This window comes from Aythya marila (genome assembly GCF_965140915.1).
Source record: "Aythya marila genome assembly, chromosome: 6".
In the NCBI taxonomy this organism is placed as follows: Eukaryota; Metazoa; Chordata; class Aves; order Anseriformes; family Anatidae; genus Aythya; species Aythya marila.
In genome coordinates this window covers 24,625,304-24,650,903 of record NC_139047.1, presented here as the reverse complement: position 1 = coordinate 24,650,903, position 25,600 = coordinate 24,625,304, and the positions used below count along the sequence as shown (strand labels likewise).

General features: G+C 39.6%; 2 protein-coding genes across 4 annotated transcripts in view; one reads left to right on the top strand and one right to left on the bottom strand.

The window, feature by feature from the left end:
• The first annotated feature begins 2,748 nt into the window (after window positions 1-2,748).
• SEC22A (SEC22 homolog A, vesicle trafficking protein) lies at window positions 2,749-18,776 on the top strand. 3 transcript variants are annotated; one of them, XM_082763906.1, is made up of 9 exons: window positions 2,749-2,832; window positions 3,634-3,703; window positions 4,962-5,190; window positions 6,998-7,201; window positions 9,228-9,391; window positions 10,508-10,702; window positions 13,402-13,520; window positions 15,986-16,051; window positions 17,646-18,776. In XM_082763906.1, the coding sequence occupies exons 4-9, from the start codon at window positions 7,020-7,022 to the stop codon at window positions 17,844-17,846; spliced, it is 927 nt and encodes a 308-aa protein (XP_082620032.1). In that variant the 5' UTR covers window positions 2,749-2,832; window positions 3,634-3,703; window positions 4,962-5,190; window positions 6,998-7,019; the 3' UTR covers window positions 17,847-18,776. The 3 variants fall into 3 exon arrangements, with proteins under 3 accessions (XP_082620032.1, XP_082620033.1, XP_082620034.1); XM_082763907.1 differs by lacking the exon at window positions 2,749-2,832 and adding an exon at window positions 2,843-2,941; XM_082763908.1 differs by lacking the exons at window positions 2,749-2,832; window positions 3,634-3,703 and adding an exon at window positions 3,718-3,853.
• Window positions 18,777-21,342: 2,566 nt separating this feature from the next.
• ADCY5 (adenylate cyclase 5) overlaps window positions 21,343-25,600 on the bottom strand; it is a 215,830-nt gene continuing 211,572 nt past the window's right edge. Inside the window, exon 21 of the mRNA XM_082763626.1 lies at window positions 21,343-24,465. Within this exon, the coding sequence (XP_082619752.1) occupies window positions 24,337-24,465 (129 nt within the window). The 3' untranslated portion in view covers window positions 21,343-24,336. The remainder of the gene's footprint in view (window positions 24,466-25,600) is intronic.

The window sequence follows — 25,600 nt, the reverse complement described above, 5'->3', positions numbered from 1 at the left end:
TCAAATCAGATGCAGTTTTTTTTAGAGTGCAGAGCTGTTAAAATATCACACGTTCTTAGCCCATGTCGTGATGTCAGGAGCTTGATTTCAGAGTTTTAAGCATTCGTGACGAAGTTGGGCTGCACTGAACATAAACTAATAGATACTGATTTGATATATCTGTGTTTTTATGAGAATCGGCATTTCTGTAGAAGGAACGGAAAGCACACTATTGCATTATTAGCATGGTTTCCAGCTAAATCCCCAGCACCAAACTTTAAGAAAGATATAGAAAAAGTTGGCAAGGTCCAGAGAAAGGAGCAACAGAATTATAAAGATATTTGGTAAACATAAATTTTAGGAAAAGATGAAAGGCTTTGGGTTTGATTAGTGTAAATCAGGGAAGGCTAAGGAATATGGTAGCACTTTTCCCCATAAAAATGGGTTACAAAATGGATCAGAGATCTGGTATATTCCACACCCACTGGGTATTTAATAGTTTAATTTGCTACAAAGAAAGCTGAGGTAGAATTTTCTGAGTGACCTTTAAGGGTCCTTTGGCCTCTGTGCCTCTCCTGAGACTCCATCACTGGAGCACAACTATTGCCATCTCCTCAGGTTGGTTATTTTTCCTCTGGGAGACCTTTTTTAAAAACCATGCTTAAACACTGCATAGAGAGGCCACGAGTTTATCCTCCCTACCTCTAGCCATCCAAAACCTCAGCATATAAATGAGGCTGCTCCTCTTGGCTCCCCCTGCAGTGACTGAGGGGCAAAAGCAACAGCTTCACAATGGGCAATTTTGGTGAGAAAAATCCCATCCTAACTTGTCTCAGCTGCTGTTTTTATCTCCAGCTGGCTGATGGCACATTAAGCAGCCACATGGCTTTGTTATTTTGCTGCACCCACAAAAGGCTCCTCACTGCCATTTCTGAGGGTTTTGACACCACAGGGATGTACCTGGCACCACTTCTCTTCAACCTCTGGTGCTGTCCATATCCACTTTTGTGCTCCTCTTAATCTCTTTCTCTCTCCTTCTTTCCGAATGCCTACATTCCTTCACTTGACTTGCCTTTGTACTGACTGGATTTACTTCTTACAAATCTTACTTTTATCTCTTGCTTCAGCTTTCCCTAATTTATTCCCTGTGTGGTACCCTCTAACAATGTTTTACTGCTTCATTGTCTTAGGGGAGCCAGTGGGACAAGGAAAAAAAAAAAGATATTTAAAATGTATCTGGCTTGTTAGCCATGCAAATTCTTAAATAACAGGTATGATTTAAGTTCACTGTGAGAGCTGGAAGCACTTGAGCTGCAACTTCACTTCTGACTCTGCCATCGCCTCTCTCAGTGACCTTGTGCAATTTGTTGAACCTCCTGGGGCCAGGTTCACCTGAAAATAAAGAACATTACCTTTTTCTTTTTTCCCTAGGAATGTGTAAGTATTAATTAATAGATGTGTATATAATTTTTCAAGTTCTTTTTGTATAAATGCAAAATGCTTGTCATTATGCCTTCAAAGCATTTACAAATGGTCAGGAGAATTTTAGGGTTGAAAGATAAACAGTTCACAAGAACTGGAAATATTAAAATGACACACGTATGCACTTATCACAGACCTTTAGGCAGCCTTTAATTAAGCAATCACTACTTCTCAGCATTTGGTAGATGCTATCGTATCCTGTTAAATTGTGTAGCAGCTTGTAATGCTCTGCACTCTGTTTGTACAGGATAAGGACTCTCTAGAAATTATTTAGATTAGTGTATTATCTTCCTAACATACACTGCAGTTGTGCCTCCTCATTCAGGATTGAGATGTTCCTGTGCTCAGCTCTACAAAAGCCTGGCATGGACACAGTTTCTTCCTGGCAGGCCAAGATACTAACTTCAAATAAGCTGCAGCACAAGCAGCGTGCGGAAGGCTGCTCACGGAGCCATTTTACCACAGCACTGGGCACCGGGCTCACATCTCCTGCCTTGAGGCTGGGGTGAGAGATGGTTTTACCACAGCACTGGCACCTGGGTGTCCACTGCGGGTGTCCACTCCCAAGTGATGCTGCCCAGAGAAGGCAGACTTGAATTTGGAGAGTTTGTGTTTTAGTGCTGCCCTGCTGGCCACCTTGCTCCGGAGTGAGGCTGAGCAGAACCAGAAGGCCCAGAGCATGAGGCTTGGTGCCTGTACCTGGCGCTATGCAGTGCTACAGCCCCTCGTGCAGCTCAGCCAGCAGCGGACGGGGAAATTAAAGGGTGTTAGCAAGGAACAGGCTGCTTCCCCGGAGAGCTGAGCTGGCAGACTGAAACTGCAGGGAAACAGTAATGATGACGAGTAATGGAGAAAAATGTTCTTGTGCTGGTGAGGAAAACTGTAAAATAGAGAGTCTCACTTTGGGCTTGGTAATGGGATTTTCCATGTTTGTATCGTCACTCAGTGTTATTTGACTGTTATATGACTGGGAATGAGCAAAAGTGACACACTTGTGTCACTTCTCCGTGACCCGCATGCACACCAGCCACTCCGCTCACGAACCACAAGCAGTGCCACGTCCAAAAAGCCTTTATTAACCGGAGTGGAAACCAAGGATTTATCGCCCGGTGCCACCCGAGGAGCACAACCCAACCCCACACCGCCTCGGGCTGCACGGAACCGCCCTGCGCAGGGCCAGCCCCCGCCAGGCGGGGCCGCCCCATGCCCAGGCCCGGCCCCGGCGCGTCGCCATGGCAACGCCCCGAGCCGCGGCCGCGGCGCAATGGCGGGGCCGCGCGGGCGTCACGTGAGCGGCGCTCCCGCCGGCGGCGGCGGACGTGGCCGGTACCCAGCGTGCAGCGCGGCAGCGGCCGCCGCCACGGCGCTCCGGTGAGGCGGCCCGCGGGGCCTCCGCCGTTGCTAGGCAACGCGGCCTGCTCGCGGCCTAGCGCGGCCTGGCCGGGTCCGCTTTGGGTTTGGGTGGCGTGGGCCGGTCGCGGTGGGTGTCGTTAGGCGGGCTGGGTGCCGGGAGGGGGTGAGGGTTGCTGTCTGGGGATGCTGTGAGGGCCCGGAGGAACGCGGGGTTGTGTGGTGCGGGGGGTGCTGGCGGGAAGCGCCTTGGTTGTGGGGGTGCCGGGGGCTGTCAGGGCAGGAGGGGAGGCTTGCTGCGGCTCAGGGGCTGCCTGCGGTGTCTGGGGGTGTCTGCGGAGCTGGGGTGGTTTTTAAAGCAAAGAGAGATGATCGCCTGCGCCTAAGTAGTTATGATGAGATCTCAGATAACTGTAAGGTAATTATTATGAGATCACTAATCGGAAGATCAATTTATTAGCAGTACTGCTATATAAACCCTTCCTAAGGCCTTTACAGGTGCTGCCTCAGGACTAAGTGCCACCGTGACACGTAAATAAACTAGATAATAATTGCATCTCTCTCTAAAAAAAAAAAGTCATGGTAAGACAGGCTCTGTTTTTCATCATCTGTCTCATGGGAAGAAATGAAGCTGCAGCCACACGTGGCAGCTCCTGTTTGTGAGCGCAGGAGAGGCTGACGTGTATATTGGTTGGTATATTGGGTGGTTCTGGAGAGGGTGGAACAGCAGCAGGCAGGCCAGCCAGCTGCTCTCCTTCCTGCCTGGGGCCAGGTTCCTCCGTGGCTTTCTTTTTCCTGAGTTCTGCCAATTTCCATTTGCAGGAAGAGCCACTAAGCATTTCTGTGCGGTGAAATCAGTAGACAGACCAGAAGCAGATGCACACGGGGAAAGGTGAGACCAGGATGAGCACTGAAGGATGCTTCTGTAGCAAACTCTCCCTGTCAGTCATTGTCAGAGGCTCAGAATCTACCCGTGCGAGGGGAGGTGTTCAAAGGATATAAGCTTTTTTTGAGGAAAAGCTGTGGAATGTGGAATGTTAGGGTGAGTTAATATCTGCAGTTTTGAATAGATGATTAAAAAAATTAAATTTAGTTCTAAAAGAAGTCCCATATCTTTAAAACTCTTTCTTCAAAATCATGTCAGTTTATCTCTTGATGCCTTGTGTGAAGTGCTGTTGTTTTGAGAATTGAGTAAAGTAGCTTTTTGAAGATTTGGTAAGCTTTTCTTTTGTGTGAATGCATTTTCGAGCGAGGCTGAATGTTGTGTTATAGTGTATGTACTACACATACCTCTGTACGTACGTGTGATCTTGAAACCGAAATAACACTTCTTTTATTAACTTCATTTCTTGGGTACCTTTCTGATTCTGCTTTAAGGAGGCTGAGAAAGAAGTACATCTTTACACAGGGTGGGTTTTTTAAATGACAGTAACAGAAGCTGGTTATCTGCTGGTGTTAAGACAGACACAGTTTTTACCTTGTATGATTTCACAGTACATGAAGAGAACCGGTGGGTTTTAATGGTGGCCTGTCTTCTCTAAAAGAGTAATTTCTCTGAATGTGAGTTCTGAAGAAAGTAACTATTTTTGTTCTAGATTTATGCAAATATTTATGGGTAAGGGTCTGCAGCGGTCTTTATTGTTCGCGTTATTGCCCATGTGTACATCCTGTTGGTAGTGACACTTCCCTTGTCCCTAACTGTAAAACAACTGATGTCAGACTGAGCACTGAGAATCTGAATGCTGTGGAATTATGGGTATGATTGTGTGGTGTTACCTTTCTAAAGTGTTTGGGTTTCTAATTGGGGTGGATTATAAATTAATTAAACTTAGTGTATGAGGTGAATTCAGTCAAAAGGTTACATTATTTAAGTTAGTAATGTATTGTACAGGTGGATACATGTTTGTTCCTAGTTTAAATGGCTGAAGTAATTGCAGATTCCTCAGCTTCTTGTAAGGAATGTAAAAACACTAATATTTTTGTTACTCTATTAATATTTTTTTTTCCTTGCTTGACTACATCCGAATAATCTCTTTGGGGTGTATTCAGGCTTTTCCAATGTGACCTCACAAAAAGAGCTTAAGAATGTTGTTAGCCAGTAAATACATTCTTCTTTATTATTTTTTTTCTGTTTGTTCTTATCTTATCAGATAACTCAACATGAACTATAATCAAGATCATTTAAGAAGTGACCAGAACAATATTTTTCCTTCTGAGAGCTGGCAACAGGATTCTGAGATTCTTCTGCTGTGCTGTCATACTTGCTACCTGCTCCTGAAATAGGACATGGAGTTATGTTCCTTTCTTCATGTTAGGTGCTAATGAAGTTACTTGCTTCATCAGAGGAAATGCAGATTCATGAAATTCCATTTTGTGCAAGTAAGTTAATGAGAGGAATTCTGAACTTTGCTCTCACGTTACTGTTCTTATGTTTAAATTGATGTAGCTCCCAGAATTCCCTCCCAGAATTGGGCCCCAAGTGGTAGAAATGGTTATTGTCTGAGAACTGCTGCTATGGAGAGCTCATCTGCAATTTTGTCATGCTCTGGAGCTGCTGTCGTGGTTGTGTGGTTAGCGGTGTAATTAAGAAAATGTGTGCTCTGTGTATTCCACGTGAATTGTCCTGCTGGAGGCGTGTGCATGAACTTAAACACAGATAGGTTAAAGTTTCTAGGACTGCAGGTTAAGTTTCCAGAATGCTTACCTCTAGGAAGTCCTGAAGGTGTTGGGAATTCTGGATGGCTGCTTTTTGTTGGTTATGCTGCTGATCAAAGCATTTTGTACAACAGGGAATTCTCTAGGGACATTGTGAAAAACAAGCATACCTTATAAAAGCCCAAAGGCACTCAGGAGACTACAGGCAACAGTGACTTCTGCCGCCGTTAACGAATTTGGGGGAAGGCTGATATGCTGTGGAAGTAGAACTAGAACGATATTCGTTTGGAACTTACTCAGCAGACTTGCTGCGTCTCAAAGCAGGTTGAAGTTTGCTGATGAAGCCAAGTTTCTCAAATCAGAAATCACAACATGGAATTATACGTGTGTCTTTCTGAGCTGTAAATGTACTTGAAAAAAATCACCATCGATTATTATTTCATAAATATCTTTATGTATAACCTTTGGGGAATAGGGAATTTGAAAGGGGAGAGCTCAAGGGGAAAACAGCGATTTCCTTTCTTTTACAAAGAGGCAGTGCTGTTTGGGGAAAAGTTGGATTCCTAAGTTTCAGAATACAGTCCTTGAATTGCTAGGACTTGTAAAGCGCCGTTAATGTCATGGTTTGAAAGGTGCTATAAACACGTCAATATTGTGCACTAAAGCATATTTCAGCTGTATTCATAAATCTGTTTTCTGTTTCATTTTATGACTATATGAAACTTCAGGAGCATCATCTGAGGGAGGCAAAAACTATTTTTTTCATAATTTCTGAAGTGATAGGTGTAGTAAGTGGTAGGAGTCAGCAGAGCAGTGTTAGAAGTTGTGTAAGGAAGTGTTTGCTTTTGGCTTCATATAGATTCTAGCAGTTCGCCCACTTGTCAGAGTAATCAGCCTCTTAAAATAATCTGCATAGAGCTTGTCTTACTAAACTTTTGGATGTTTTGTTTTAACATAAGATTTGAAGAACTTGAAAGTTTTAAATGTGTCTTCTGTCTTGAAAGACTGTCTGCAGGCTAGGTGTTCATGCTGTTAAATGCTTCCTAGAATTTCTCGCCTTTTGTGTGGGAAATGTTTAAATACACATTTATTTTTTTCTTTAGAAGGATAGATTTCACAAAGCTTTATTTGTTATGCTTAGAAAATGACGAATACTGGAAAAGCACATGGGCTTTGCGAGTGCCATTTCAACCTGCCCAGTACTTGTGTAATACTGATAGACCCATTTTGCAGATCTAAAGAGGGAGAATGTAAGTACAGTATCACCCAGGATTTATGGAATTCAGATTAGTGTCACATTTTCAAATATATATTTTTTAAATTTGCTGTTGCTTTGTGTTTCACATAGACTAATGGATCCTATGCTGTTAGGGTTTTAATCTGAGTTAGGTTTGAAAATTATCCATGTGTCCCATTTTAAGCTTCAGCCAGTATACAGTTTGCACAGGTTGGTTAATCACAGTTGACTCCTTTTAGTTCTACCTTAATTCTGATTCATCTATATTTCTAAGTTTATTTTGTATTTTTTCAGGTTGTCATTAACGCTGTTGGCAATGTCTATGATTTTATCTGCCTCTGTGGTCCGTGTGAGGGATGGACTCCCACTGTCTGCATCTACTGATTACGATCAAAGCACAGGAGTGCAAGAATGTAGGAAGTATTTTAAAATGCTCTCAAAGAAACTTTCTCAGCTTCCTGACAGATGTACTTTGAAAACTGGGCACTATAATATAAAGTAAGACTTCTCTTTTATGTATTTGTAATATCCTTGTTTATATCTGTCTGTAATTTAAAGTTAACATTTGTATGATAGAAGTGATTAATCAAAATGAGAGTAATTCTTGGCAGTAATTCTTGTGTAGAAGTTAAAAATGGAGAATTTGTAGAGAGTTTGAAGCCTAGTCCTACTTCAGTGAAAGTCCTGTCTTGAAATAGACAATATTTTTATTAATACTGAAGTTGTTGACCTACTAGGAGCATTTTTATTAATTTTGAGTTTGTCTTTCACATGCAAATCGTCAGATACGTTCTTCGTCATGCTAGTTCAACTAGTATTTGTTTTCTCTTTTTAGTCTACACATATTTAAAAATTACCCAAGTACATTTATAACCCAGTATTTTTGAAACCTCACGTGTATGTTGTTATGGAATTAGGCCCTGCAGTGCTTCTGTTGTAACTTCAGAATTTCTGTTGATTTCAGAGAAAACGTGGCCCAAAAAAGTAGCTTACCATGATAATTATTTCATACTGTGCTCTCAGTTGAGGCAATGAGTTGTGCTTCTTCATTTTTCTGTCTTCCTACCTTTTCATGCCTTGGTTGTGTCAACAGTTTTTTATCCCGACTGGCAGCGTGTGGAGTCTGAATCTAAATAAATAGGTTGATGTGATTTTGGTTAAAAACATGCCATGATTTTCAATTCTCAGACAAACTATTCATCTTGTTCTCCCACCTCTCCCTGGTCCTAGGAGGTTTTCTCCTCAGCCTTCTCTATCTCCCACGTGAGATTCAAGTGTCTGTCATACCCCATATGTATGTGTGAGTGTCCTGCTTTGCTCAGGATCAGGGCCAGCACGGACTAAATCTTGCCAGTCAATGTTTTTTTGATTCCTTGTGTCAGTGCAAGAGCATTCTTGGAAAAGCAGTATCAAAGTATGTTGATGGCTCAGTTGCAAGAAATGGTGCATCCCTTTGTTTTAGTAGACTTTTAAATTTGATTTTCATGCTTGAAATTAATGTTTTCTGTATTCTTGCCTGCTAGTCTTCCAGTGCTTGTTAAAAAAAAAAACACATGGTCAGTAGCTGTGTGTTTTACCTGGTTGTTGAATGGTAACTTACAGCTATTTCCATTTGTTATTTTGATGTTTTAAGATGAGTTGCAGTTTCCAAGACTGATCCCTTGTTTGTTTGTTTTTTTAATAAGTTCCTAACTATCACCTGCATTTTCTTGTTTAAACATCATGTTATATGATCGTTCTGTAAGCAAGAGTAAAGACATTACAAAACGTGTATGTCGTATCCGTACTGCTCTGAATTTCTGTTATACTTCCACATTGCAGATACAAACACAGGGCAAATGTAGGTTCTCTTTGTATAAGTAAGGAACATGAAGTAAATATTTCCTGTAATAAATTAATGTGTTGAATCATCTCTTTAATCATCTGTAAAATGCAGAACAGTTGTTGAAGAAAGTCAATAGTTAATCTTTTTAAACCTCACCTGTAGTCCGCTTGTAAACTGATTGGATTAAAAAAAAAAAAAAAAAAAAACTTTGGAGAATGAGAGATACAGCTTAATCAAGAGGTTTTTATGACTTACCTTTGAGTATTTTTAATAGTGTAGGTTTTATATGTCAAAATCTTGAAAAAATTTGAATATGTGTCATGAAGAAGTGAAGTCTAATGAACTGCCTAAACGCAATAGGGTTATGTGTATTAAATTTTGATTTTGTATTTGCCATCTCTGGCCATCTTTACTCTCTCTGGAGAATGAGGTGTTTGTTACTTTTTGGATCAGTTTTGTGTCCTCCTAATGTATTTTAACAAGAACCACCTGCCCTTCCCTGCTCTCTGAAGATAAGCTTTTGCTTTTTGACTAAAACTAAATTAATTTTCTACTAGAATACCATTTGACTTTTCAGTAAGCGTTAATTCCTTTGCTACCCTGCAACAGTTTTTTGCTTTTCTGATTACAGAATACGAGATCAGACTAGTGAAGCTATGTGTTACCCAGATTTAATTTTTTTTTTTTTCTCAATTACAGTTTTATCAGTTCTCTGGGAGTAAGTTACATGATGTTGTGCACTGAAAATTATCCCAGTGTCCTGGCTTTCTGCTTCCTGGATGAGCTTCAGAAAGAGTTCATCACTACCTACAACATGATGAAGACAAATACTGCTGTCAGACCGTACTGTTTTATAGAGTTTGGTAAAGATCTGATTTCTTGTTATGTCTGTTCTCAAACTAAGATAAATGAATATTTAAATAAATGTGCAACTTAATGTACACAAAACAAAACTATACAAGGCAGTTTATTGCTGTACTTCAGGTGGATTTAGAATCTTAATTAACTCCCACTAGGGTCGATAAAAAAAATAAATAATAAAATAAAATAAAATAAAATAAAAACAAAAAACACAACCAAAAACTTCTTTGCACATTAGTCTACTAGACTGTAATTTCATGTTGGCTCTTAGGTGTTCAGCAGTTTTTGTTCAGTACATGAAAGGGAGAGATTTTTATTTGTCTTAGGATATACTGAGGCATTTAGTCCTCTGTTATGCAAGCTCCAAATACAGCTAATCTCATGTACACCAGATAACAGCTGTTATGGATTCTATTAATCTGTTGCTTTAATACTGCACAGTTGTTTTAAGTATTCTTATAAAATGCATTAGAATAAAACAAACTGCAATTGTAGAGGAAATTATATATAAAACTAATATAAAAGAAATAACTGTTTGGTAGTTCCTGTAATCCAGTCAGTTCTTTATTAACAGTTTTTGTATGACATTGTCTTCCTTATAAATATGTCTTTGAACCCTTTTTTATGCCTTTGTTTTACTAGGTGTTAATATAGAACAGAGTTCTACTGCAATCTTCACATTTGTATAATATGATACTATGTTTTCTCAGTCAGAATATTTTGCAGTCGCATTTCATACCTACATAAGTTTATACTTGAATGCAGTTGATTTTTTCATAAGGATATTTAATAACCTCTCAGCAAAGCCAAAATAAGTGCAGTAAATCCATTGTATTAGCAGTTCATTCAGTCTCATGCAGTGAAAAGTCATTAGTTTATTCACAGTTATTAAGTAATTAGCTTTCTAGAGCTTGATTTTTTTGACTGCAGAATAAAGTAGCACACGATATATTAGCCACAAAACAGAAATGGCATTAGAATGTTCCAAGATAAATGTAGTCATTTCAAACAGCGTATTTAAATTTGTGAAGTATGTAGTACATAAAGCTGCATGGTTTAAGATTACTTAATTAACCAAAGTCCATAGGGTTATAACTTTTCTTTTAAATTTTACACAGATAATTTCATTCAGAGGACCAAACAGAGATACAACAACACACGTTCTTTGTCAACAAAGATGAATCTTGCTGACATGCAGACAGAAATCAAACTGAGGCCACCTTATCAAATTTCCCTGTCAGAACTTGGCTCAGCTAATGGGTTTGCCCATCTATCTGCAGCAGAGTATAAGGGGACTGGTAAGATATCTGCAGGTAAGTTTCAGACTTTCATATTTGTATCCTTAAATGTCACAGATGCAGAGTGGTAGAATTAATCTTTCTTTTGACATTATTTCTTAAAAAAAATAAAATAAAATAAAATTTAACTGTGGTGTTCTTAAAGCATAAAATTGCCATGAGATAACGTCCTTTAGTTTAGATGTCGTGTTCTATGCTCTAAATGTTTCTCTTTGCAAGGCACTCAGAGAGAGAAAAAGGACTATTTAATGGACAGGCTCTTGAAGGGAAAACTAACCACATGAAAATAAGCAAAACAGGATGAGCACTTAACATAATCCTTTTTTTTTTAACCTCTTAATATTTATCAAAATTTTGATTGTTTCTGCCCAGTGAGATCCACTGACAAAAGCTAAAAGCAGTGCTATCAGTTAGAGCAGCTGGAGAGAGGGGCATTGCTTTAGGAAGCATCTGTGAAGGTGAAGTTCCAAAGAGTTGTGGTGTCTGAAAGAGCTATTCTCTAAAATAAGTGCTTTGTGTATGAGGTCAGTGATAGCAATTTCATATAAACTTGTCACATTCATTCATTCATTTAAGTGGTCTTGATTTTTTTTTTTTAATTTTTTTTTTTTTAATCTTTAATTTACCGTGTGTAGGAGGTACATGTGGCATTGTGTGGTTTTTAACTGGGGTAAAACTTGAGCAGGGTTTAAGGTTTGTGGTATCAAGTGAATGCTCTGAATCGGTTTGAGGCCCACATTTAGATGTTTCCCAGTATGCCAGAAAACTTGAAACTTCCCAAATCCTTGCTTATCCTGGGCAGGCACATACCATTGCCATTCACTTTACAGTGTCAGGGTGGAAATTGCTATTTTAAGGCTAAACATTTGCTAAAGTCTTTCATATAAGAAATCAGCTTAATTTTGTGCTTTTATATATTTTTAATAGGATATCTTTACTGTGGTATCATCCTAATTACATTGCTTATTCCTAAGGATTCCTTTAGGAGGCTGAGAACTACTTTCTACTAAAAATGAGAAACAGAATTGTTAGGGTGCCCCATCTGTACTGCCAGGGCCTTGATCCTGAGAATTCTAAGCACTATTGAACAGCGTAGAAATAACTTACAATTTCAATATTTACTATTTAAGAGTACTAGAAATTCTGGAAAATTAGGAAAATAAGTGTGAAGATATTTAAATTGTTTATAGGAGTAGAATCTTTTAAGCAGTACTGTACATATCTTTAATCATCTACTGCATGCTGTTTTGAAAGGTATGTTCCCTTCCATGCATCTCTCTGTTCAGTTATCCACTCCCTTCCTTGAATTGCTGTAGAAACTCACTATCCAAGGGCTGTGCATTACGAGCGGTTTGCACTTTCTCCTTGTAGCTCTTCAAATTTCAGATGCTATTAAATAATAGTGTCGTGAATGTGACTGTCTTTTTAGCAAGTCTGCTAATACTTGCGTAATTCTTCGCTATCATCGCTTCTCTCCATCCTTGAAACGAACTCTCCCTGGATATTTACTACCCACTCTATTGGCCAGACTTGAAAGTTTCTCCTTTGCTGTATGGTATGCACATACCATATATAACCGTAACAGAGTGGTTGTTTCTAGTAGTATTGCCCTAAGTTCACTATTAAATATAGCACAAATGAGCTAACTGAACTCATTTTAAGTTACTGCACACCAGTAATCAGACAGCCCTGCCTGCTTATCAGTGTGAAATACCTTTTGTCTTTTTTTGTTTGTTTGTTTAGTTTCTGTAACTTCATAAACTGGAAAGCCTTTTTCCTGGATCTGTTCAGTGCATACGACCAGGATTGACACTTCTCTCTCTATTAATGTTACGGTTCATTAACCTCATTGTTCACATCTTTACACTTCGTTGATTTGAACAGAGCGATTTAAGTATGGTTCAGTAGTCCTGTTGTTTTCTCAGTGTTGCTGAGACTGTTTAGAGTTTTGCATTGTTTTTTTCATATTTGTGCTCTGTTATTAATTATGGAAAGGGACAGTAATGAGCAACATAAGCAACTGTTATGTGCTTGTGACCCTAGATAAGCCTGAAGGAGTTGCTGTGCAAAGAAAATATGTTTTAATTTTAACATATTTTGTGAGAGACCTCTAAGCAGTATCTGCAAGGTCTGTACAAGGATGTAAGATTGGTATTAGCTGTAGATTCAGAGCAGTCTTCCTTGGAGTAGTACTCATTGGCTGTATCTATTTTTTTTTAAGTTAGGGGAATGTAATAGGCTTTGCCTCATAGTGTTCCATTCAGCAAGCAAGCTAAATAAGTCTTGATAATTCTTCTAATGCATTAGTGTTAAAGAAAAATTGAGATTGTGAGGGGAGCTCTTAAGTATGTGACTTATTACCTGGCTACTAATTGTGGACAAATTTCAGCAGCAAGTGCATCATTTGCCATTGATTTCCTGGTGCGTTTAAGCGGCTTTCAGGACCCTACTGAATAAATTGGATATATTGAGTTAGATTAAATATAATAAGACAGTTATGCATTGAAGAAAAACATGCTTTAATTCCTTTCTAGACCTTGTGTTGATATATTTAAAGTGTTTTTTCTTTAAGAAGCAAAATTTTGTTTTGGGGTTTGCTTCAGTTACCTCTTGAAATAGAAGGCACTGGTAAAAATGAGATTTGATATTTTTCTGTATTTCTTAAAATACTGCTTTGACTTCTAATATCTTTATTTTGTTCTTTCGATTTGCAGCTCCTCATCAGCGTCTGGAACCTGTCACTCTGCCAGGGATCGTCTCGTTTGTACTTAGTCTGTTATGTGGGGCTTTGAATTTAATTCGTGGCTTTCATGCCATAGAAAGTCTCCTGCAGGTATTGTATCATGTTTCTGAATTTTGGAGTTCTGCATCATTGTAGTTATACTGTTATTTTCGAAGTGCTTGCTATATGAGCTGAGTCTTGCCAGTTTTATTTTCACAAATACTGTCTGTGAGGTCAGACCTTTATTAGTGAAACTTGCTGCATATAATCTAAGTATCCTTCTCGAGAGTGATGGATCATTCGTTAAGGCTGTGAGTTGCAAAGGCAGTGGAAGGTGGGTGTCTGACTCCCTCCCTAGGTACTTGGCAGCAATGATTATGTGAACATCTTGCTCTTTTCTCAAAATTTATGCCAGGATATGAAACAATTTGAATAGATATTATTTTAAAACAGTTCTGAGAAATTATGGGAACTGTTGAGAATCTGGCCACATTTTTTTTTCTTATTTGTTCTTAATAAACCTTCTTAGACAGAGTGCTTATTTCACTCTGTTCTGAAAGGATCGACATGAGAGAAACTGTCGAGTGATTTCTTGTTTCCAAACACAACAAAACAAAGAAACAAAAGTAACCTTCAAGCATTTATTTGCTTATGTGAACTCTGCTCTTACCCTCCCAATGAACTTTCAGTTTCTTTCGATGCACAGAGTCCTTGTGTATGTTACTGTGAAAAAGATTTACTAACATTAAACAGGTCTATAGGGTTGTGCTGATGGCTGTAGAAACTAAAAATTCCATGGAGGTTTTCAGAACGAGAAGGGGAATCTTCCTCCTTGGCCAACAGCTTGTCTTTTTGCTAGAACAAACACGAGGACTGCAATGCTTTTGCTAGCTAATGAACTTTGTATGGAAGAAGGGTAAAGAAGATGACCTTTATTCCCGTAGTTTACATAGTTATTGAAATATGTAAAGATGTAATAAAAAATATTCTTTGAGGTCTCAGCATCTCCTGAAGACTAATGAATAGTAGAGCAAGGTTAATGAAAGCGTTCCATGTAGAGGCTTCTGTTTTTTCTAAAATAAAATAAATAGTGAGCATATCTTTACATTATTCCTAGTTACGATTTTCTATTGCGCACGTTTTTCTCAGTTTTTAATTAGGATAGAATTTAAAGTACCCTCTTGTAGGAATAGTACTGAACAGAATTCTGCAACTTTCTTTAATGGTTCTATAATTTGTTTTTTGTTCTTGAAAAAAAAAAAAACTCAGCTGCAGTAAGGTATGCAGGTGTTAGATTAATGTGTTTGACTGATGATAGGGCAGTCAACTCATTTTATGCTGTATGCTGTTGCATCTGGAGGTAATAGATGGCAGTACAGATGGAAGACTTTTTTTCTTCTTTCTGACAAATGATGCACACCAAAAATCCATAAAGCTTACTTTATATCTTATGGGTTTTTCTAAAATAGAAATAATCTGAAATATGATTAATTAAACTTCTTCTGAAAAGTCATTCAAAAACTTCTGTCCCAAATTACTGTTCCCTTTATAATCAGTATTTTACTTAGGTGTTAGAAAAACTCTGCTATGATTTGTAGCTGTACTGCAGCAACTACCTCTGCCTCACTGCCTCTGCACGTGTGAGTGGTTTAGGAAAGTACTGCATTGTGCTAGTAAGTTTTAGGTGCAGACGTACTGACTTTTCTCTAGTCAGCATTGTAAATGGAAATGCTCCACACTGAACACACTGAGCAGAAACAAGTTGTAGCTCTGAATGGATTGCCTTCTTCCCAAAGTGAAATCTGCTGGCAAGGGGGAACATCGGCGCACATACCCATTGTTAGCCTGGGAAAGTTTTTGATTGTTGCATGTGTTTGTTTGAAATGCAGTTAGACTATCACTGAGTATGTAGATTTATTCTGCTTAGCTATAAAGGAATTGAAAAGCAACCTGTTTGAGGAGGTTGGAAGTAATATGTAGTCGTTGTTCTGTTTTTTTTTCTAAACACAGAGTGGAAAGTTCTATCACTTCAAGTAACTTTTTCCTTATTTTCCTTCAAGAAAACTGGATTTTCTAATAATCTGATAAATTTATGTTTTGTTTGCTCTCATTTCCACTGAGGCAAAGGTGCCTGCATTATTTTCTGTGTAGAATTTTACCACACCCTAGTGGCCAGTTTGTGTGTTTCCCTTTTGCTTTGTTTCCATTTTGTGAAGCTGCAGGAAGGCACAGTTCTACAAAGTTGATATTAAAGGCAGTTAATTTTCAGAGGCATCGGCGGAAAGTAAGTCTCCAGCTGGGATTCCTCTGAGGCTTCTGAAAATCTTAGTGTTAGTTATCTGCTGTGAATAAACATTTTCATGATTTCAAATCAGGTTCCAGATCACAGTGGTTTATTAGAGATAAATAAGCAATGATGAGTGCTAATTTCTTTGGATTAGCCTATTATAGGGGTTCTTATAAATCTCTCTGTAAGACTATTTTAAAATGTAATAAGAATAACTTCGATGCTGTATGTGTTTGCTATATGTTCACTGAAACGTTGTAAGATCTGTGATGGCTTTTCATTTTCACAGAGTGAAGGTGAAGATTTCAGCTACGTTATTGCATTTTTTCTTGGAACAGCGGCTTGTTTGTACCAGGTGCGTTCTTGTGCTTGCATAATTCACTCGTTTAGAAACATCACTCAGTCATGCATAAATGTCATCGTGTTTTCCTAAATGTCACAGATACTTGAATAGAGTGATTATCAAAATAATTTCTGCTCCATTTTAATGTATTGATCATAAAATATCTTACAGTAGACTCATACGATACACTTTCTGTTGCTGACATTTTTTTTCAGTTAGTTGATTGAGTGATACAGTGTAGTTTGTCTGCAGAAGTCTCAAGCAATGGAGATTATATTGTTTCCTTTAAGTAATAGTTTCCCAGTTTAAGTGGATTTAACCATCTGACCAAATGCTTTACTGCTCCTTTTATTTGGAAGGGTTTGAAGTAAATACAGTAATACCTAGGCACTACAAACAGTAATTTTCTTCCACTTCATACATTATCGTGCATCTCTTTCATTTTCAAATCTTTCAGCCACTTTCCACTATCTCCTTCTCCTATCTGATATTTTGTGCTTACATTTCACATCTGCAGGTTTTCCATAAAGAGCCAAACGATACAATTTATTGGGGTTACAAGTGTACAATGGCTTGGCATTTTTTGAGGAACATAAAATATTAAAATAAGTTAAGTAGAATTTCTCCAACACTAATAAAAGATAGCAAATGCTTAAGAAGAACACTTACATAGTCTGATGAAGAATGCTTTTAAAAATTTGTGTGAGAATAGCTATATACTCTCTGGGAGCAGATTTGGATTACAAAGTAAGCCCAAGTGATGTTATCTGCCTTGAAGCACAGTAAAAGCTTTCTTTGGCAGATGGAAATTGCTAGAATCCGGAGGGGGCAAACTTTTTTTTTGGTGGAGGTCAAAAGGAAGTGGTTTGAATAAGAGGAGAAGTAAAAGTAATATCCACAAGAAAGCACAGGACAGCTCTGTCCTTTTAGAGATGAAAAGAAAACTGAGCCAAGAGACTTGAGCAGATTTCCTCTTGCAGTAGTAGGAAGGTAAAGGGTAGGAAACTGGGGGCAGTCCAGATGTTCTGTATTACACCACATTGTGCAGAAACTGACGCTTTAAACACAGTAGAGTTAGGTAGAGTTGTGCATTTCTCTCAAAACATGATCAGTGTTTTACCACCTGAGGAAGGGCAGTGGATCTGTGTGGACTTGTCTGCCTCCACCAGTTAATCCTCTGATGAACTCTGGCAGGATGCTGGGCTTGCAGCTGGGGGATTGCCTTGTGCTGAGTATTCCCCATTGCAGGGCCGTGCTGTTTTCCCTGTCCTCCCTGCTCCTCCATCTGAAGAGGATTTAACACTGGCTCTTGCTACTTCTGTGTTGCTCAGGTGGAACAAAGAGTGTGTTTTTGACCAGCGTTTGCCAGGAACATCCACTTCCCTTTATCATGGGCCACTTGTTATTGCAGTTTTTAATCAATTAGTATGAGAGAATTGTTGTTGATGTCAGGTACTTTCACCCTTCCATAACTGCTAAATTGACGTTGTTCTGACATGTTTAATTTAGGGTTTTGCTTTGGTTTTAATCCCTTAATGACCAGAGACATTTTGGTGGTGGAAGCTGTTTTCCATGCAATAATACGGTTTCTTCTTTTTCCTGACAGTGTTACCTGTTTGTTTATTACACGGGCTGGAGGAATGCCAAGTCTTTCCTGACTTTTGGGCTAATTTGCCTGTGTAACATGTACCTGTACGAACTGCGCAACCTGTGGCAGCTCTTCTTTCATGTGACTGTGGGAGCATTTTCTACCTTACAAATTCGACTGCGACAACCACAGGGAAAGTCCCCTGATTACAATGTCTGACAAGTCCTGGAACACTTAGAGGCAGTCTTGTTCCAACAGATACTCTCAGGAATGTAAAGCTGTTCTCCAAAAGAAGAAGCTGTCTGGATGGCGCTTTTTGGTTTTGTTCCTTTTTTTTTTTCTTTTTTTTTTTTTTTTTTTCTTTTTTTTTTTTTAATAAAGCAATGTAAGATGCCTGTGGACATTTTTCACTTGATGGTTAAACTTTTTTTTTTTTAAAGGAACAACCAAGGACACAAAAGAATACAGAACTGGAGGATAAAAAGGGTCATATCATGCAGTGAAATGTATGTTGCAGAGAGACTGAGATCGGGGAATTTCACCGGTGGCACGAAAACGCTTCACTCAAAAGTATGTCAATGGAAGGAATGTACAGAGTATGTGTCCTGCATATCATGTAAGCTCTTCAGTTCCAAAATCAGTTTTGCCTTTGTGAGGCAGTAGAGGATAGGGTAAATTAACAATAAAAATGCTATTCCGTATTAGCAAATGAGATTTGGAATATGTAAGCTACAATGTTTGGGAATGTTTTGTTTCACATTGACATATGCATGAATGTTTTCTTAATTAAGACATTACCTGGAAACTCCCTGTTTCTGGGGATCAGCTTTTTGGCACCTGTGGCTCTCCATCTAGTGGCATAAATACTTGCACATTTTTTCACCATGATTTTCTATCAATTATCTTTTGAAAGTGATTTGTGTGGGCAGGGTTTCTTTTTAGTAATTGTCCAGAAAGTTCTGCCACTTAACCCAGGACTTTTGCACACTTCCTCTGTTTGAGCTGCGGAAAGGTTGAAAGGAAATGGACTGGTGAGTAAATTGGAGCGACTTGTACTTGTTGGACTATTGTTCTTTTTATATACTTTTAGAAATGGGTGAATGATTAGCTGAAACCTGAAATAAACAAGTGCTGACAGGAAAATAATAAATCAGTCTGATTAGCTTAAATGAAAAAAACTAATGGGAATATTGTTCTTTTTTTTCTGGCTTTAGGCTGTTTTGTGCTGGGATAGAACCTCACTGAGAGAGACTTGTGTTCAAAGGAACAGTCATACACTCCTAAAGTTTGTGAACAAACAGCAAACACCTAACATGTACAACACAGAATAGCAGCAATATACTACTGGCATCGGTTACATTGGCCTTATTTGTGGCAGTTAAGATGATGGTTGGTTGTGATGCTCCATAATACATAAATAGATCGTTATAGGTGGGTTTGTGTGACCTGCAGTAATGTAAGGATTCACTGAAATCTTGAGAAAAAGAAGAAAAAAAAAAAAAAAAGGCTTTAATATAGGGAGGTTGTCATGCTGCTTGTGGTGTCGGATTTGGGGACTGGCAGAGTTTTGCTGTGCTCTGAAGTGTTGCTCTAGACAAGTTTCCTGGGGTACCTTATATCAAAATGTGGTGTGTGCTTCAGTAAGCTATTTAGTCAGACTGTGACCAAGAAGAAAGGAGTTAGAGTTTTTCAAAAGGTAGTTTTAGTCAAGAAAATAAGGTAAAACTAAGAAGAATTAGAGAATGAAATTGTAATCCAAAGTGAACAGAAGTTGTATTGCATTTTTCATAATGTCTTGTTTCTGAGACTGGTGTTTAAGAGCAAGACCATGAGGATAGCCCAGGTGTGCTGCCCCCACAGCTGGTGTTGCAGAAAACGTGCTTTGCAGCTAAGCCTCTTTCCTCCCACTTTGAGCCAGTGGAAAAAAATGTATTCGTGAACGTGGTCTGATTTTGTTTTGGGAACCAGGAAAGTGGGGAAGAGACATGGAGGAGGTATGGATGCAAGCATACACGTCTTAGGGATGTTTAAACCACAAATACTTTAAAGATCCAAAAGAATAGAAATCAGCCTTTGCTTAGCGCAGGGAGGTTTGCCTGCCTTCCCCTTTAATGCACCTCCATGAGTGCTGGTCACCAGAAAAGGTGAAAAGCAGTCCTTCAACACTTTAAGTCAATGGCTGAAAAGTATGAATATTCACTTTTAGGTATAAAACCAGATTTCATCTTGCTCACAAAGTGTAGAACGAGCGTCCTGTCTGTCCTTTCACTTCGCCCCACTCAATAGGCAGGGAGGCTATTTTCTGAACTCCTGACGGACTGCTTCGCTTCTAACTCCCGCTGTTGTGCAGATGCAGACATTTCCGTTGTCTCATTTCTCTGGTTTATATGTCAGCAGATAACCTTGTTTGTATTCTGAGATTCCTTCTCTTCCTCCTGCTTCTAAAGATGCCTTTTTGAGGACTGAAAGCTCTGCCGCAACGTGTGGAGGCACGCTCCTGTTCTGGTTACACTGGCATTAAGCTAACCGCTGACTAGCAGGTAAAATGAACAACTGCAGCTGTTGGTGCAACAGAGGACAGTTGTGTCTTTGTTTCTGTGCTTGTTTTTACGGCACTGATAAAAATCCCTCCTCACAATGACAGGTTGGTGTGTGCTTGGTAAATACGGCTGTTCTTCATCACTTGATATTGCTATGTGCTAAAAACAGGGCTTTAGCTTGACTGTGATATCAGGACTTGCTGACATTTTGCATAAGATGAGAAACAAGACGTGCCAGACCAGGTTAGAGGTGAAACTGAAAATTCCCAGGGTTTCCTGTTTGCTAGTAAAAATCCAGCATTTGGAGAACCTTCTAGTTCAGCTCTTCCCTGCTGGCATGACCAGATGCGAGAGTTAGACTTGTAGAGATGAATTTATGGGCGATGAATGCTGTCTTCTGCAACGTGATTTTATTTTGAATCGCACAGGGCTGTTGGTAGTTGATTTTTCTGCGGAATTTAGTGGAAGCGGAGCCCCCTGCGTGCCACTGGATGCCCGGTTCCTGTTGTCTCTCCTGTCCCTCAGGCACAGGGCCCGTATTTCATTCCCAATCCAACAGCAGTGGCCCTCCAAGGCGAGGCGAGGCACCAAGCGTGTGTGAGCAGTGGTTTCTGTGGGAGCTTGGGCTCCAGGGCTGTGCCATGCAGGGGGAAAGGAGTTTGTGGTTCGGTCGGGAGGCCTCCCGTGGGCCTTTCAAGGGAGCCCTCGGAGTGAGGAGCAGCCTAGGAGCTCCTGGCAGGGGCCTGCCTGCTCTGCTGTGGGTGTGTGGCACTGCGCCACCTGGCCAAACCAGCGATTAATTGTGCTCATCTGTAAGCTGTGTCTGTGCTTATCTGCAAGCCGCCACCTGGCTGAGGCTGCACGGGTTTGCTACCAACAGATGGCAGTAGGTGTTCGTGTCTGGAAGTGCGTTTAAAGCAAGAGCTGGGGCCAGCTGCTGCCAGCCCTCCAGGCCTTCTGGCTCTTGGTGCTGCTCTGGCAGCTCTCAGCTGGGCCCAGCGGGTCTAGCAGGGCCTGGCCACCACGCTGAAAGCAGAGCTCTGGGGACAAGTGGGACGTTAGGGGATGGTGAAGTGCTCAGGGACGAGAAGAAAACCATGAATTTCTGAAAAAGTTGCTCTGCCTCCCCTGAGTAAGGTGCTGTGTCTCCTTCAGTTGAAAAACTCGTAACAGAAATGGTCAAGAGAATGGAAATTGGTTTGTTTTGTTTTGCTTTTAGCTAGTATCTGCCAAATTAGCCTTTTTCAGACTGCATCCTAGGCTAGCTCTCCGACATCTCCCCCACCCCAGTCCAAGCTTTTAGGTTTAGCTGGCAGACTTGGGGATTTTTGTCCTAAGCCAATTTTGAATGCTCTTTTTAGCCCCCTCCACGTATGTTCAAACCAGAAGTGCTGCTGTCCTCAGGAGCACGCAAAATTACTGTGTTTTTTTTTTTTTTTCCCCCTCAGCTATCCCTAGTGCTAGCATGGATTTGTCAGCTGTCCTCAGGCCGATGTTTCAAAATAAGCAGGTACACAGCAGATGTGTGCGAGAGGGAAGCCGGGGGTGTTCACTGTGCAGGTGAGAGCTCGAGGAGCTGGGACTGGGCTCTGCGTAGGAGCGGTGTGGTCCCAGTGGGCATCCAGTGCTAGCCAAGAGCTGACTGTTTCTGTGTGGAAACCGGGTGTATTTACACAACATCTGCCTATCTCCTCACTAGCCAGCTGCATCTAAAATAAGACAGAGACGCTTTACCAGTGAAACAGTGTTTAATATAGTTAAATTACTTAAATAGATTTCAATTTCCATGGGAAATCATAACTGTATCCATTTTTGCAAGATCCAGAGTAAAGAGTGTGTGAATACCCCTTGAAATGATCATGACACACTGTCAACAATCACAGCTAGAGATACCGGGGACTTGAAATTTCATTGACAACACAACTTCATAAGATGAATCAAAAGGTAAGAAGACCGCAGACTTTCATAAAGCAGAAAGCAAACCTAAAAATGAATTTGTGGCAGGGAGGGAATGGAACTCAGTGAGGGAATAAAAGGGGTGGAATGGGGAAGAAATGCGTAATGGCGTGATGCAACTTAAGTATTTTGCAAACCAGGAGGGATGTAAAGGAGCAAAAGTATAGTACAAGGGCAGACTTGGCAGTTTTACAGAAGTCAATATACTATACTTTTCAGAGATGTTTCCTAGTGGAAGGGGGAAGGCAAGGGGCGATGCCATTTAAGCTCATGCTTAAATGGCTTAATGCTAGGGTTATGCTTAGCAATATGGCAAATTAATTAAGACAGGCCCATGGATTTTCACTTGTTCTTGTTGTCAAGTAGGAAAAAAATAAATTACCACCACAGTGCAATCATTAAGCTGTTAGTACTACAATAATTCTGCCCTGAGAAGAGTGGAAAAGAACTTTATTAAACGTCAAAAGTTTGGAGTCACTTTTAGTGCTAGCCAAATTCAATATCAAAACTCTCCCCTCATAGAATATAAAAAATATAGCTTTTAAATTCTTTTCTTTTTTAATAAAATATCAAGGGATTCTTCTTTAATAGCTAAAAAAGGTACATAAATGGTAACAGTGAACTATTCATAAACCCCCACTAGTGATAAAGATGTCCAACACGATATCAATGGCACTGTATTTTAAGGTTGCTCACCTCATACACATTTGCCATCAAAACCTCTTTTTGAAGATCGCCTAACTCCTCGGAACTGAAAATGTGTGACTCAGTTTAAGTAAGTGCTCTCTACAGGAAAGTCAACTTGATGCTGCAGTACATAGTTCTTTGTAATGTCAAATGGCAGTTACAATATCAGACAACTCTCATATCGTCAGGATTCTATTAATCCAGCTCTGAAAAATAATTATTTATTTTTTTAAAGAAAAGTTCAAATCATCTTTTTTCTTATAAGAGTTCCTGTTACAGTTAATTAGAAGATTTGCTTAGAGCTTTTTAACTTGCTTGACAGATACTGTCTCATTAGCTAAAATTAATAGGTCCTGTTTCCATTTGTTAAGATGCCACCCTCTATATGAATGCTGCATTGAACAACTGTGTGACTACTCTTTTTTTTTTTTTCCTCTTCTTTGGGGTTGTAGATTTTTCTGGATTTTCTTTTAAAATGCATCTGATCCAGCCTGGAAACTCACCTGTTGTTGTTCGATTGTATAGTGATAATCTGAAAACTGCCAAGTCTGTGTTCAGAGTATTATGCACAAAAAACTACACAAAAGTCTAACAGGTTATATACACCTCCCAACACACCTCGGTGTGGTGTGGACAGCCTGCCTTCTAATTTATATATAATTTACAAAATATAGAATTTGGTATTTCTGTTAGATCTCCATGTTTTCAATATTACAAAATAAAAAATACAAAAAAAAAAAAAAACACAACAAATTTCAGGGGAGTTCCCTTCCCCCCCAACGTCTCTTGTTTACATCTAGTCTTTCCCATGTAAACTGATATATACCAAAGAAGAGCACAGAAGACTTTTTAATAAATATGTTTGTAGATCCATCATTCTTTATCTTGATCTTCCCCTTCGCAAGATGTGCCAGCTCCACTCCGCAGAGCAGTCATTTAGCCATGTAAAAGAAGGGAAAAGAGAAGGCCAGAGCTAAACGTCTTTTCACACTAAAACATTAATGATGCCATTCTAAAAGGCCTTTTTGTGTGTTGCAATGGTGGGTATCAATTTTGAAAGCCCATTCAAAACAGCTAATAAAAGCACAGTGGTACACTTCAAATAGCTGGCAGTATGGGATGGAAACATTATGGCAGTGCAAATCCATTCCAAAATAATGCTTTGTAGTGAATCATACATTCCTTCAACCAAGTAAATGTTGTGTTGCGTCAATAAATACTTAAATAGCTTCTTGTATCATCCTGTGGTAGCAGCCTCTTTTAAAGATTCCAAATTCTTATCTGTGAACGCCGTAGTACACATCTTTGGTTGATTTAGCACTCAGCCAGGAACAAATTGAAGATGGTTTCTGTTGATTGCATTTCATGATAGGTGGCCAAAGAGTTTGCTGATACCAGTTCTAGAGTCGCTGTGTGAAATTTCAACTGCGTTGCATTTGTAAGATTCACTGCCGAAAAGTGATTCTTCTCCGGTTCACAACCTTCTGTAATGCAAATTCCATCTCTGAGCGATGCTGCAGTTGGCGCTAACTGACCGGAGGCCCTTCATTTAGAAAGTAGGTGGTCATTTCTCCTTTGCCTTTGACCTTAATGACCCCTCGATATTCCAGCTGGTAGTTGTTGGCTGCTAGAACCTGGTACATGTCTGTGGTTACCTGCAAAATAAACAGGAATAAGTGTACGCTTGTCGTGCTTTTCACGCAATCTTTTCACTTGCTTCTGGAGTCGTCCTCAGGTAAAATTAAAGTAGGATCAATTGTTTTGTTTCTGAGTTGACTTTTTCATATCAATCACTGACTAAAGAATTGGCACAAGTTGCAAAACAAACTCAGACTTTTAAAGTCGAGAAATTACAGAAGCCGCACGGAGTACGGTATTTGAAGCGAACCATATTTTTCAAGGAGGTCACAGTATAAAAAGAAAGAAATGAGTCACATTTTTTAAGATGCACCTGGTAGTTCAGGATACTCAGCTGCACTCATTATGTCACCAAAGAGGTAGTAGGAAAATGGGTTAAAATACTTCAAAAGTCCTCAAAAATGGCTTTAAAAATTTACATAGTGGATATATAATTCAGGAGTCATTCAGGGGGCCGTTTTATGGAGGAGAAGGTAGTGGGCAATGAGAAAGAGCCAACTAACGGAACCCTAGCCAGCATCCAGAGCCTCTGGGCAGATGCCATTCAAAAATAATTATGCTGCAGAATAACAGAATGTTAAAGGCCAGATTTCATGAGCTGTTCAGGGCCTAACGAGACAGCAAGGTGTAGCATAGTGTTTTCTGGAGCCTAAGTAAACAAAACTGAACTTTTGGGTAAATCATTCCTCCCAGCTATCTAATTTGCAAAATCCTATCAAGCACCTTAACTAACCTCACCCCAAGCTTTTGAAATACAGCACTCAAAGTGCTTGAAGTTATTAGACCCACTGACAGCTCCATCACTCGTACTTTTCTCTCAGTTTCCCAGTACCTGGCTGTTACAGCAGATGCTATTCAAAAGCAAAACAGAACAAACAACAACAACAAACAAAAACAACAACAAAAAATCTTTGGGAAGTCCAATTCTGCCCTGTCTGAGTCACTCATAAACACAAACTCTAAGTACTTCACTAGCAAATGGACAACGTAAAAACAGCAGCAAATTCTTGCTAAATCCTATCTCTTCTATGGTGAATCCTGTCTGACTTTGTAATTTCTCATCCTTTTTCAGGTGGTTTTAAATATTTCCAGTTCTGGCTTCCTGCTGCTGTTATGTTGTTGCACTGATTTGCTTAACTCAAATGAAAGTTG

Coding starts and splice junctions, on each gene's coding strand:
- SEC22A (XM_082763906.1), top strand. CDS start 7,020: ATGTCTATGATTTTATCTGCCTCTGTGGTCCGTGTGAGGGATGGACTC. Junction 7,202..9,227: donor ACTGGGCACTATAATATAAA/GTAAGACTTCTC, acceptor TCTCAATTACAG/TTTTATCAGTTCTCTGGGAG. Junction 16,052..17,645: donor CAGCGGCTTGTTTGTACCAG/GTGCGTTCTTGT, acceptor TTTTCCTGACAG/TGTTACCTGTTTGTTTATTA.